General features: G+C 50.5%; 1 protein-coding gene across 1 annotated transcript; it reads left to right on the plus strand.

Annotated features, from left to right (window-relative positions):
• The first annotated feature begins 90 nt into the window (after positions 1–90).
• TUBB6 (tubulin beta 6 class V) lies at positions 91–9,752 on the plus strand. Its single transcript, XM_024763857.1, has 3 exons — positions 91–245; positions 1,761–1,871; positions 8,432–9,752. Exons 2-3 carry the CDS (start codon positions 1,811–1,813, stop codon positions 9,493–9,495), a joined length of 1,125 nt encoding a protein of 374 aa, XP_024619625.1. The 5' UTR covers positions 91–245; positions 1,761–1,810; the 3' UTR covers positions 9,496–9,752.
• Positions 9,753–11,819: the final 2,067 nt, after the last annotated feature.

Below are 11,819 nucleotides of genomic sequence, written 5' to 3' on the forward strand. Positions count from 1 at the left end.
CCGCTGGCAGCTCAGGCGCGCCTGGAATTCTGCGGCCGCTCCCCGCGCGCCGCCCGCCTGCCGGGCCGGCCCTAGGGGAGCCGCGGGTGCCAGGGCCCCGGGCTGACCGTCTGTCCTCCGCCCCGCCCTTTGCAAGTTTTGGGAAGTGATCAGCGACGAACATGGCATCGACCCTGCTGGAGGCTACGTGGGTGACTCGACGCTGCAACTGGAGAGGATCAACGTCTACTACAATGAGTCATCGTGTGAGTGGCGCGGCGCGACCCCGCCCTTCCCCCATCCCCGGCCATCCCTCTCTGGGACCCCGGCATCGCCCTGTGGGACCCCGGCCATGCTCCCCCTCCCCAACCCGCGGGGCCGCCCGGCGCGTGGATGGTTCACTCTGGAAAAATCCTCCCAGCTGTAGCCGGACGCCGGGCTCCTCCCTTGCTCGGGGCGGGAAATCCGACGTCGGTTGATTTCAAACAGCATCTCGTCCTCCCCGGCGGGTCTGAGCTCTTGAAGTGGACCCGCTGCTGCTGTGATATCAGCTTCGTGGGTCATGTCCGGCTCTTATTAAAATTTATTTTATCTTTTAAAATTTTATTTCTTAATGAAAGTTTTTGGCTAAAACTTTGAAAAACACTCCCTCAAATGATTTTTCTGGCCCTTTGCAGACCTCCAAAAAGACTTTACATCCCCTGGAAGCTGCAACTACAGACAGAGAGTGTCATTATCTGGTGGAGTTTAGTAAAAATTCCAGGTTGTGGTTTATCCAAGTTTGAGAATAGTATCACCCTTGTCCTGGGTAGCTACATCTATATGGTGGTTACATTATACTTTATTTTTGTAACAACGTTTATTATAAAAGTGATACATGCCCTTCACAAGACAACACAAAACTAAGACATTGAAAGAACACCCAGGAAGTGACAGGAGCTGCCCTTCCATACACGTGTCCCCGGCCCCAGAGATAATCACGCTCCGTCTTTGGAGTTACTACTGCTTGTCCACATGAGAGCTGGGAAGAACAGGACACATAAATTACTGGGTTTTAAAAAGGTCTGGAACAGCAGGACATGGATGGTGAGATTCCTGGATGGAACTGAGAAGAGGGCAATATACATGGCACTTGCTGGTCACCCTCAGGCCTAGCCTGGTGACATTCTTTCTTCAGCCTGGGTGTGTGCGTAGCAGGGTGGGTTGTAGAGCAGTTCCCAATGCAGTCCTAGTGACCCCACCCTCATGGGGACAGTTTCTTGCCCAGTTGATGTGAGCATGTGCTTACAGATGAAACGGCACACGGCCACACTTGTCCGTAAATGAGACAGTCTCCTGGGAAACAGCCGTGGACGCACCTGGAACAGGTGCTCAGACTCGCTTGTGGGTTCACGTGCGTGTGAGGGAGGGAGGTGCCAAAGTGTCCCAGCAGCTCTGCCACTCGCTGCAGCAGGTACGATTTCCGTGGAGCTAAAAAGTAGAACTGCCCACGGGTGAGAACTGGAAAATACAGGTGGCAGGAGGTCGGGAGACCTCGTTTCTCATCCTGCCTTTTCCAGGAACTTCCTGTGCCCTGTGCCGGGCTGGCTTCCTCATCCGGACAAGTCCACGGTGGACTGTGTTCTCTGGGGCTCCCCTCCCCCAGGGCTGAGATTCTGTGACTCTAAGAAAGCCCGCTCTGTACATCTCAGGCGGCTGTGCTGGTGGGACTTGCTCCTGGGAAGTCCATTGCCTTAGGAACCAGAGACTGACCCTTGTGGGTGGGCTCTGTTCTCTTCCAGCTCAGAAGTATGTGCCCAGGGCCGCCCTGGTGGACTTGGAGCCGGGCACCATGGACAGTGTGCGGTCTGGGCCTTTCGGGCAGCTCTTCCGGCCTGACAACTTCATCTTCGGTAGGTTCTGTCTTTCCTGCTTTCTTCTTCCTCTTATTTGTTTATTTATTTATTTATTTATTTATTTATTTATTTATTTATTTATTTATTTATTTGCGGTACGCGGGCCTCTCACTGTTGTGGCCTCTCCCTTGGCGGAGCACAGGCTCCGGACGCGCAGGCTCAGCGGCCATGGCTCACGGGCCCAGCCGCTCCATGGCATGTGGGATCTTCCCGGACTGGGGCACGAACCTGTGTTCCCTGCATCGGCAGGCGGACTTTCAACCACTGCGCCACCAGGGAAGCCCCCTCTTTTTTATTTTTTAAACATCCAGCTAATTTGGGTGCAAGATTAAAAACATCACGTGGTGTAGAAAAGCTTAGAATGGAAATCAGCAGTCCCCAGCCCCATCATAGACAGCTTCTTTAAGAAAAGTACCCTCTGGGCTTCCCTGGTGGCGCAGTGGTTGGGAGTCTGCCTGCCGATGTAGGGGACACGGGTTCGTGCCCCGTTCCGGGAAGATCCCACGTGCCGCTGAGCGGCTGGGCCCGTGAGCCGTGGCCGCTGATTGGGGAAAAGTAACCTTTGATTCTCTAAATGAAATGCTTACTGGTGATAGTTCTTCATTTTGAAAATTTTTAGACATTAACTTCTTTTTCCCTCTCATAAATGACTATCCTAATATGGTAATAATTTGTCTTTGGTTTTTATGTTGCTCATCTTTTAACTTCAGTGTGTTTATATTTCTTCTTCCATCATCTATAGACAGTCGTTCTGCTTTCTTTCCAAAGGTTGGTGCCATATGAATTTATTAGTTTTATTGGATTTGGGAAAATCTTCCTTCCCCCTTCCTCCACCCAGAAAATGATGGCAGCGCCTGTTCCTCTGCAAACTCCTGAAGAAATTATATAAAATTAAACGAAGTTTAATGTTAGTGTGACCAGCCTCTTTCACCTTGGAGCCATGGTTTTGGGAGTCAAGGTTACTTCAAAGTGTACAAGAGGAGGCAGAATCTTGGAAGATTTTATTGGTACATGAATTGATTCCCTTGTATTAGAATCAGGCAGTGACCTGTTATAAAGGTAGAGCAAGATACCTTCAGCGAGGTACATGTTCACGAAGTTTATGAGTCCTCTTGGTATCATCCCCTTCCCCATCACAATGACAACCTACACAGGCAATGGGACAGGCGAAGCTTCTGATAATTTGTTCAAGGGTTTTTGTCACCTTTGATATTTCAAATAGACCAGGACAAAGGTCTCTGGTGCCCCTTTTATTACATCAAAAAATCTAAATTACCAGTATTTTTATAGTCTACAAATGGGGACATTTATATTCTTTACCTTTTGTTGAACTAGACTTTACATAATTGTCCTCAAGCAAAGATGCTTCAAGATCCTACCATCCAATATGGTAGCCACTAGCTACACGTGGCTATTTAAATTTAATTGAAGTTAAATAAAGTCAGTCTACTTCCTCAGTTGTACTCGACACACCCAGTGCTCAATAGCCAAGTGTGGCTAGTGGCTGCCATATTGGACAGTGCAAAGACACAACAGTCCCATCACTGCAGAAAGTTGTATCAGACAGCAGTACTCACAGCCTTAATAGAGATATTCTACCAAATTAGGGGAACGAAGATGGTACTGATGTGAAACAGCTTTGATAGAAATTTTTAAAAGTTGACACAATTTTTAACTAAGAAAATAACATGTTTGCCGTGGGGCATGGAGAGGACCCAGGATGTCTGAACGCACTGTGGTGTGCTGTTAGGCTCAACAATTGTTTTTAAGTCATTCTCCAGTTAATAAAAGAGGCCGAGTTGCCTGTGAATGGAGATGGTTCACCCCCATTGCCTTCAGAGTTGGTGAATTTAAAAAAAACAGTGTCATTCCATTTTCAGATATAGTTTGAAGTAGTTTAAAAAAAACCACTGACTTGAAGTAAGTGTAATTTTAAAAGTGGAAGTTCTCTGCATTTGAGTTTTAAACATGAATATGCTTTAGAAAACCCCACTTTTTTCTTAACAAACTGCTCGTTGCATAGCAGTCATGCCTATTAGTGGGAGAGAGTTTTGTGGGACAAAGCGAAGCACCAGGAAGGTTGACCTTAGGCCTCTCTGTACGTGTAACTTTCTCTTTCAGATTCAGGGCTGGAGGGGAGTCCGGGAGCACGTAGCCCTAAGCTTTACCCCACACCCCGTGTGAGCTGGAGGTGAACCAGGGGTGGGCTCTGAGGCCCCTGGGATCTGTTGCAGTTTCGTATTCTACAATCTGGAGCCACTGGTTAATGTCCCAACCTCTATTGCAGAAGATGTTCAACTCCTGACCCCCAAATATTTAACTGGGAACGTCTGTTGCTATGAGACAGTGGCAAAATATTTTCAGAAGCCTCCAGCTTCCTTCTTTTGTCAATGGCCGAGAAAACCTCATGGCTGATCATGCTGTAAACACCGAGGAAGCCAAGTGGATGGTGTGAGCTGGAGGGAGGGGAGGGTCAAGGCCAAGGGGCTTCACTGGCTGTGGCTGCCTGTCGCCCGGTGTCCCCACTGCACTCCGGTCATTGGTTTCCACGCTGTTTAGTGAAATCATTCTTAGTCCCTCGGGGCAGCTGAAGGTGTATCTGCTCTTCACCAAGCTCCAGGCGGGAGGCTGGCCCGGTGCGTGCCGGCTTGGTGGGGAGGTGCGAGAGTCGTGGGGGCCTAGGAAGGATGTGATGGTTTTCCAGCCTCATACGAGAAGGCAGCCAGCCAGGTTTCACCATAAAGGGAGTCTGTGTTCCCGAGCGAGAATGCAGTTACCTGCTGGGGGGGAAACGCCCCAAGGGGCCGTGGCAGGACTCAAGGCTGCCCCTCTGGAGTCTGTCCATCTCTGCCCCCCGGCTCGATGGCCTCGCTGATGTCACCAGTCCTCTGCTCATAGATATTTAGCTCTTGACCTTTTCACTATTACAAACTGCTCCCTGGTGAGTCTCTGTCCACATGTCATTCTGCACGTTTTGGGTAGACTCGCTGAGTCAATGGGACCAACCTTGATCCTTGTCGCTGACTTGCCCCCTGTGGAGGCCCGTCCTCCTCATGCCCCCAGTGGCTCCAGTGTGTGTGGGAGGGCCTTGCCCCAGACCCCCATCAGCACGGTGTTACCAAGCTTTTGAGCTCTGTCAGCTTCGTGGAGGGTAACCGAATCTCCTTATTTAGTTTGCATTTCCCTCGTGAGGAGTATGCCATGGGTTTGTTACTTGCACTTTCCTCCCTGCGATCTGTGCTTATATCTTTGCCCTTCTTCCTAAAGGCTGTCGTTGTCCTTATGGATTTGTAGGACTTCTTTAGATGCTTCCCGAAGGGATTCCCTTGGTATAAGATACGAATCACTAATAGTCAGTACATCTTAAACTTACTGAAAAATCACAGAATTTCCGTGGTTCTTCTTTTATAGACTTGCACTTTACACCACAGGACTTAGCACTGATAAATGCTGTGCAAGATCCAAAGACATTTGAGCTAAGACTCCTTCCCCATGTGTGAGGCCGCCCCCCGGGATAACTGCAGAATCCGGGGGTGTCCGAGAACAGGCCCTGCCCCCAAGCGCCCAGAGCCTTCCTTCTGCTGTGGTGCTAGGCGGGTCTCCAGGGGCAGCCCCGGCTGTGTCACTGCCACAGCTGTTTCCCCTATCGGTGCACGGGGGTGGTGGTGAATTGTTGCCACCAGTGGGTGTAGACAGAAATCAAGGGAGTGTCTTTGGCGTAACGGGGGAGAGGTCTGCACAGCATGTGCCAGCAGCGCCTTGGCCCCTCTGCTCCTCTTGTTTTCTGAGTCCACCTGACGCAGCTGAATCCCCTGCCGGCTCCACCTTCAACAGTGGGACCACCGTGGTCTCTTTTGTTCGATATGTAGGGAAAGTTTGATAAGGGGGCTGATGGATTTATTTTAAAATTTTTTATAATACATGATTCTTTTCAAAACCAAATTTGATATACCCAAACTGAAGAAATACAAGGTCTTTAAATAGCCTTCCTTGCTTCCTCAACAGCTGACCATTTTAGCGGCACCTTACACTGCCTAATTACCAGTTAATGAGAAATGGCAATGCCTTGTCTTTTTAATTTATCTTTAAATCTCTGCATCATTTACTTTGATTTTACTGCTTTTTGTAACTTACCTTACAGTGTGCTCTAGAATTCAGTTCCCAGTGGTTTCTCTAATATTCCTTAAAATGCATATTAACATATTGATTTGAGTTGAACATTAAAGTCATGTTTTTCTGACAGAAAGTAAGTCCAATCTACAGAATCGCTCTGATAATGAGGGCTGCCTTTGCCAGTTAGGTTACATGGCCAATAGTTTTTACAACCTGAATAAGCTAAATCTGCAACCTAAAAAATTTGACAAAAATATATTTAAAACGTTTCGTTAAAAACCATATTTGCAAAGTTGTGTTGGAATTCTTTCAAAATTTCCAACCCTGTCTAAGTATACGGGACCACACAAAAAGCCTTTCATTGAAAGCATTAGGTAAGTCTTGGTGCAAAAGCCTTTTGGACCAACAGAAGGAAAGTGTGATTGATGCAAGTCAGGTGTTTCCAATTCTACTTTCCACAAAATTGAGTTTTGGGCTGAAAGATGATTAAAACTACTTTTTTTTCTTTTTGGCTGTGCCACGTGGCATGTGGGATAGCCAGGGAAGTCCCTAAAAATACTTTATGATGATAGATCACTATTTGATTTTTTTTTTTTTTTTTTTTTTTTTTTTTTTTTTCTGAGCTCCGGACGCGCAGGCTCAGCGGCCATGGCTCACGGGCCCAGCCGCTCCACGGCATGTGGGATCCTCCTGGACCGGGGCACGAACCCGCGTCCCCTGCATCGGCAGGCGGACTCTCAACCACTGCGCCACCAGGGAAGCACACTATTTGATTTTTGGCATTTAACCCTGAAAATCAAATAATTCAATGACATTGTTAGAATACAATTGATTCCATTTACATATTTATGTGAACAAGACTTCTCAGTATTTACATATGTAAAAACAAAGAAAAAGGAATAAAATGGATGCCAAGTACTTCCCCCGTGGTCCAGTGGTTAAGACTCTGCACTTCCACTGCAGGGGGCACAGGTTCAATCCCCCGTCAGGGAAGATCCCACATGTGGTGTGGTGTGGCCAAAGAAAAAAAAAGGATGCCAAACCTTGTCTCATTCTGGCAATATCTGATGTTCACACTTGGATAAATGAACTAATTGAAAAGAATACAGTTATTGACATTTTAAACACCTTGTGATCATAGGAATTTTTTTTAAAATCAATTTCAACTTAGGATTTATTCCTGTTTGTTTTTTTTGTTGTTGTTGTTGGTTTTGGCCACTCCGCGCGGCTTGTGGGATCTTAGTTCCCTGACCAGGGATCAAACCCTGGCTGCAGCAGTGAATCTGCCAAGCCCTAACCACTGGACCACCAGGGAATTCCCTATTCCTGATTTTTACATGGACTCTGTGGGATACATTTAATAGAATGATGTATAACATGTTTGTTTTCAAAAGGGAGTATTTATAGTACCTCGGAAATTAAAATATCATTTGCAACTATTTGAATTTGCAACTATTTGAATTTATGAAGACGTTAGATGTCAGCTTAATGTTGGGGTATGTAGTTTTTAAATATTTTCAGGGCTACAGAGCAGTGGTGTCTGAAGAGCACTGCATTACAGGAAATGCGCAGTGTCCAGAAAAGCAAAAATGAAAATAAGTTCCTCCCGGCCCTCTTTGCCAGATCTTTTTAAGTGCATCCATTCAAACAAACACAGGCCTGTGTATACAACTTGGAAAAAATGCTTTGTCTACTGATGGAGCTTCCATTTTATAACGAAGTGAACTGAAAGTTAGGATCAGCCAACCTTTCAGATTAAAAATTTCTTCCATAGAGTAAAGTAGAAATAAGCATGATGGGGGAAAAGCACCGTTGTTTAAAACAAACAAAAAACCCAAAACAGACTAACGAGAAGGTCTCTTTCTAGTTACTTGAACTCCTTGGGAAAAATACAAAGAGTTTCACACATGTTAATCTTACCACGACTGACTGGAAGCAATTTGAGGGCAGGAATGAATGACTTCCTGTGCTGGGTGTTTAATTACAGGTGCAAAATAGTGGGTGCTCAGAAACTTTTGCAACCGTAATTCTGGATGATGAACGAGAAGCCCAATTAACATGAGAAAGTATTACTGTTTCGAAAAGGAAGTATTTGTGTGTAGTACAAAATTCAGAGAGCCCAAAGGAGAGGGGAAAGCAATTTGTTTTTTAATGTATACTTTCTGTTCTCTTTGTCTTTTACCTTGTGGGAGAATTATCTACTTAAAAACAAGAATGGAATTACCAGGTCAGAACACACGTACATCTTAAAACTGGCGGATTTTCCTTGTCTGAAGCAGCTGCCTGCCCTCCCACGCTCCTGCAGTGCTGGGGGACCGGGGCCCAACCCTCGCTCTATTATCTAATCGTTTCCTAACACACTTTAAATGTACTAATGGCCCCGCGCAGCTCCCCCCGCCCCATAGCTCTGTCTGAACCGTGTCCCCTCTCTTGCTTGACTCCAGGACAGACCGGCGCCGGGAACAACTGGGCCAAAGGCCACTACACGGAGGGCGCCGAGCTGGTGGACTCGGTCCTGGACGTGGTGCGGAAGGAGTGCGAGCACTGCGACTGCCTGCAGGGCTTCCAGCTGACCCACTCGCTGGGCGGCGGCACCGGTTCTGGGATGGGCACTCTCCTCATCAGCAAGATCCGCGAGGAGTACCCCGACCGCATCATGAACACCTTCAGCGTGATGCCCTCACCTAAGGTGTCGGACACGGTGGTGGAGCCCTACAACGCCACCCTCTCCGTGCACCAGCTGGTGGAGAACACGGACGAGACCTACTGCATCGACAACGAGGCCCTATACGACATCTGCTTCCGCACACTGAAACTGACCACGCCCACCTACGGGGACCTCAACCACCTGGTGTCGGCCACTATGAGCGGGGTCACCACCTCCCTGCGCTTCCCTGGCCAGCTCAACGCCGACTTGCGCAAGCTGGCCGTGAACATGGTGCCCTTCCCACGCCTGCACTTCTTCATGCCCGGCTTTGCCCCGCTCACCGCCCGTGGCAGCCAGCAATACCGGGCGCTGACGGTGCCCGAGCTCACCCAGCAGATGTTCGATGCCAAGAATATGATGGCGGCCTGTGACCCCCGCCACGGCCGCTACCTGACCGTGGCCGCCGTGTTCCGGGGCCCCATGTCCATGAAGGAGGTGGATGAGCAGATGCTGGCCATCCAGAACAAGAACAGCAGCTACTTCGTGGAGTGGATCCCCAACAACGTGAAGGTGGCCGTGTGCGACATCCCGCCGCGCGGCCTGAAGATGGCCGCCACCTTCATCGGCAACAGCACGGCCATCCAGGAGCTGTTCAAGCGCATCTCGGAGCAGTTCTCGGCCATGTTCCGGCGCAAGGCCTTCCTGCACTGGTTCACGGGTGAGGGCATGGACGAGATGGAGTTCACTGAGGCCGAGAGCAACATGAACGACCTGGTGTCCGAGTACCAGCAGTACCAGGACGCCACGGCCGACGAGGGCGAGGAAGCTTTTGAGGACGACGAGGAGGAGGTCAACGAATAGAGGCGCGTCCCTGCCTTGGACGCCGCGGCTCAGAGGTCCTTCCTCCATCCCTGGTGAGTCTCCTGGCCGCTGAGGGGAGCCCTGGTCTGAGTGTGTGGGGACGGGACCCTCGCAGAGGCAGCGAGACTGTCCTGTCCGTCATCCGGGATGAAGGACATCAGAAGAGTGGGGACTGGCATCCCTACCCAAACATCAGACCAGAGAGGACTTGAAGGAACTCATGGGCCATAAATAAAGGGCTAAATAAATAAACCTCACCTTCTCTTAAGTGTTCAACCATGTCTGGGAATTAGGGGGTTAGAAACCGTGTGTTTCATCCTGTGATGACACCTGGAGCCGCAAGGTGCCGCCTCGTACTGGACGTGCAGCTCTGAACTCGGGAACAACCCGGTCACAATAAACCCTAAGTGCCCCTCTGTCTCTCCAGCCTCTGCTTCCCCGACAGCATCCACCCCTTCCCGGGGTGCAGCCCTGACAGCCCACTCCACGCAGGGAGGGGCTTCTCTTGCGTTGGAGGCTCTCGGGCAGCCCTGAGATTCTTTAATTGGCGGCTATGGAAAGCAGCGCATCCCCAAATAAAAGCCCTTGTCCCCATTTGTATGTCCCCAGCACTTACGCCCCCACGAATCTTTCCTGCGTACGGCCCTAGGCTAGTCCACCCAGCCTCCCCTAACAACCTAGCTGAGATTTGGAGGAGCCACAGGATATGACCCTCGGGCTTCCAGACAAAGCTGGGGACACACAAGCTCAAGGTGGGTAGGGCGCCAGGTGGCGGCTCTGGGAGCTGCTGTGCTTCCTTCTAGGGGTGCAGGACCAGCAGGCAGGCCCCGCACAGGGCACAGGATGCAGGCGAGCAGGCTCACTTCCCAGGTTCTGGCTTGTTCCCCCTGGAGGGCACTGTGAGCCCAGCTGCTTCAGCCCAGGGAACACGAGCGTGTCACTCCGGGTGGAAGCATTTTAATGCTAGTGCTGGACCCCCTAACCAGACTCCCCACCCCTTGTGGGTCCCTGAGGAACTGCTGAGCTGAGCCCCTGCCCCACGGTAGTCCTCTGTAATTGTATCCGCTGCGCCTTGGACAAAGTGACCCACAAAACACGCAACATGGCTTGAACCGAGGTGAGATCCTGTTCTTGCAAAAATCTAACCATTTTGTGAGACTACGGTGAAAATCTCTCACCACCCCCATCTATGCTGGACCCTCACTAGGTCTGACAGGCCTTGGAGGAGAGACGAGTGCCCTGAGCGCCGGCTGGAGGCCAAACCCGAGTCAGGCCCCGACACACTCATGCTCCGCGGGTGTAGAGGAGCCGCACTGAGGCCACAGCGGCCACTCCGGGCCCCACTGGCCGCCGGCCATGCAGCACCTCATACAGAGCGCAGGGGAGATGTGGGTCACCACCCGAGCGCCATCAGGCCTGATTCACGACTGGCACCACCCAGGAGGCTCAGCAGGGGTGGCGCACGCTGGCCCCCTCTCTGCAGGGCTGTCCTCCTCACCTAACAGCCTCACTCAACAAGCGCCCAAAGCATCCCATGAGGAAGGGAAGGGAGGCTATGATCGGTACCCCTGCAGCCCCAGCTCCCGGGATGCTGTGATGCTGTTAGTGCTTCTGTGGCCTGGCGAGCTGGAGTACGGAAGAGCGGTCCCAGGATGGGCGGGGGGGGGGGCGGGGGCCACCCGGGCCACCTGCCACCCCATCGGTCCAGTGCTTCTCCAGGACGCCAGCCCGTTCTGTGCCTGAAACCTGACAAGTCACGTCCCACAACACATCTGCGTCAAGAACACACAAGCAAGTTGGAATAACGCTAAAGGAGACAGCCAAAAAGTATTAAAAATGCAGAAATATGTGGTGCCTCCAAGTCCAAATAATGGCATTTGAAGACCTACATCTTCTTTGGGCCACCTTCTGGTGAGTTATGACCTAGGTCTGTGGCACTGTGGACTCTGGCTTTTCTGGAACCACAACAGCACATCACTCCCTTCTAACAGTAACAGTGACCTCGTGGAAGGCGCAAGGCTTCCCAGCCCAGTGGCGGTGCCCTGCAGTCCAGCCTGCCAGCCCACAGTCCAGCGGTGGTTATACATCCGCTGCAGACCCACACGTAGGACCAAGGCCCAGTTGTGGTCGGCCGAGTAAGGATGTGCTGTCACGGGCTCACTGACTCGGGCCAACACACTTCACACCCCGAGTTCATCCTCCAGGATGAACAAATCTAGACTTCCTGAGCATCTTGTGGGAGCTGAAGAGAACCGCAAACCTGAGACCCTAACAGTGACGTCATTCAATTCCTTCCCGTTAGGTTTTCTGAGAAGTAGCCCATA

The sequence above is a fragment of the Neophocaena asiaeorientalis genome, unplaced genomic scaffold (assembly GCF_003031525.2).
Source record: "Neophocaena asiaeorientalis asiaeorientalis breed wild unplaced genomic scaffold, Neophocaena_asiaeorientalis_V1.1 scaffold110, whole genome shotgun sequence".
In the NCBI taxonomy this organism is placed as follows: domain Eukaryota; kingdom Metazoa; phylum Chordata; class Mammalia; order Artiodactyla; family Phocoenidae; genus Neophocaena; species Neophocaena asiaeorientalis.

Excerpts from the sequence above, each read along its gene's own strand:
- TUBB6 (XM_024763857.1), top strand. The coding sequence starts at position 1,811 with ATGGACAGTGTGCGGTCTGGGCCTTTCGGGCAGCTCTTCCGGCCTGAC. Across the intron at positions 1,872-8,431 it reads GCCTGACAACTTCATCTTCG|GACAGACCGGCGCCGGGAAC; the intron begins GTAGGTTCTGTC and ends GCTTGACTCCAG.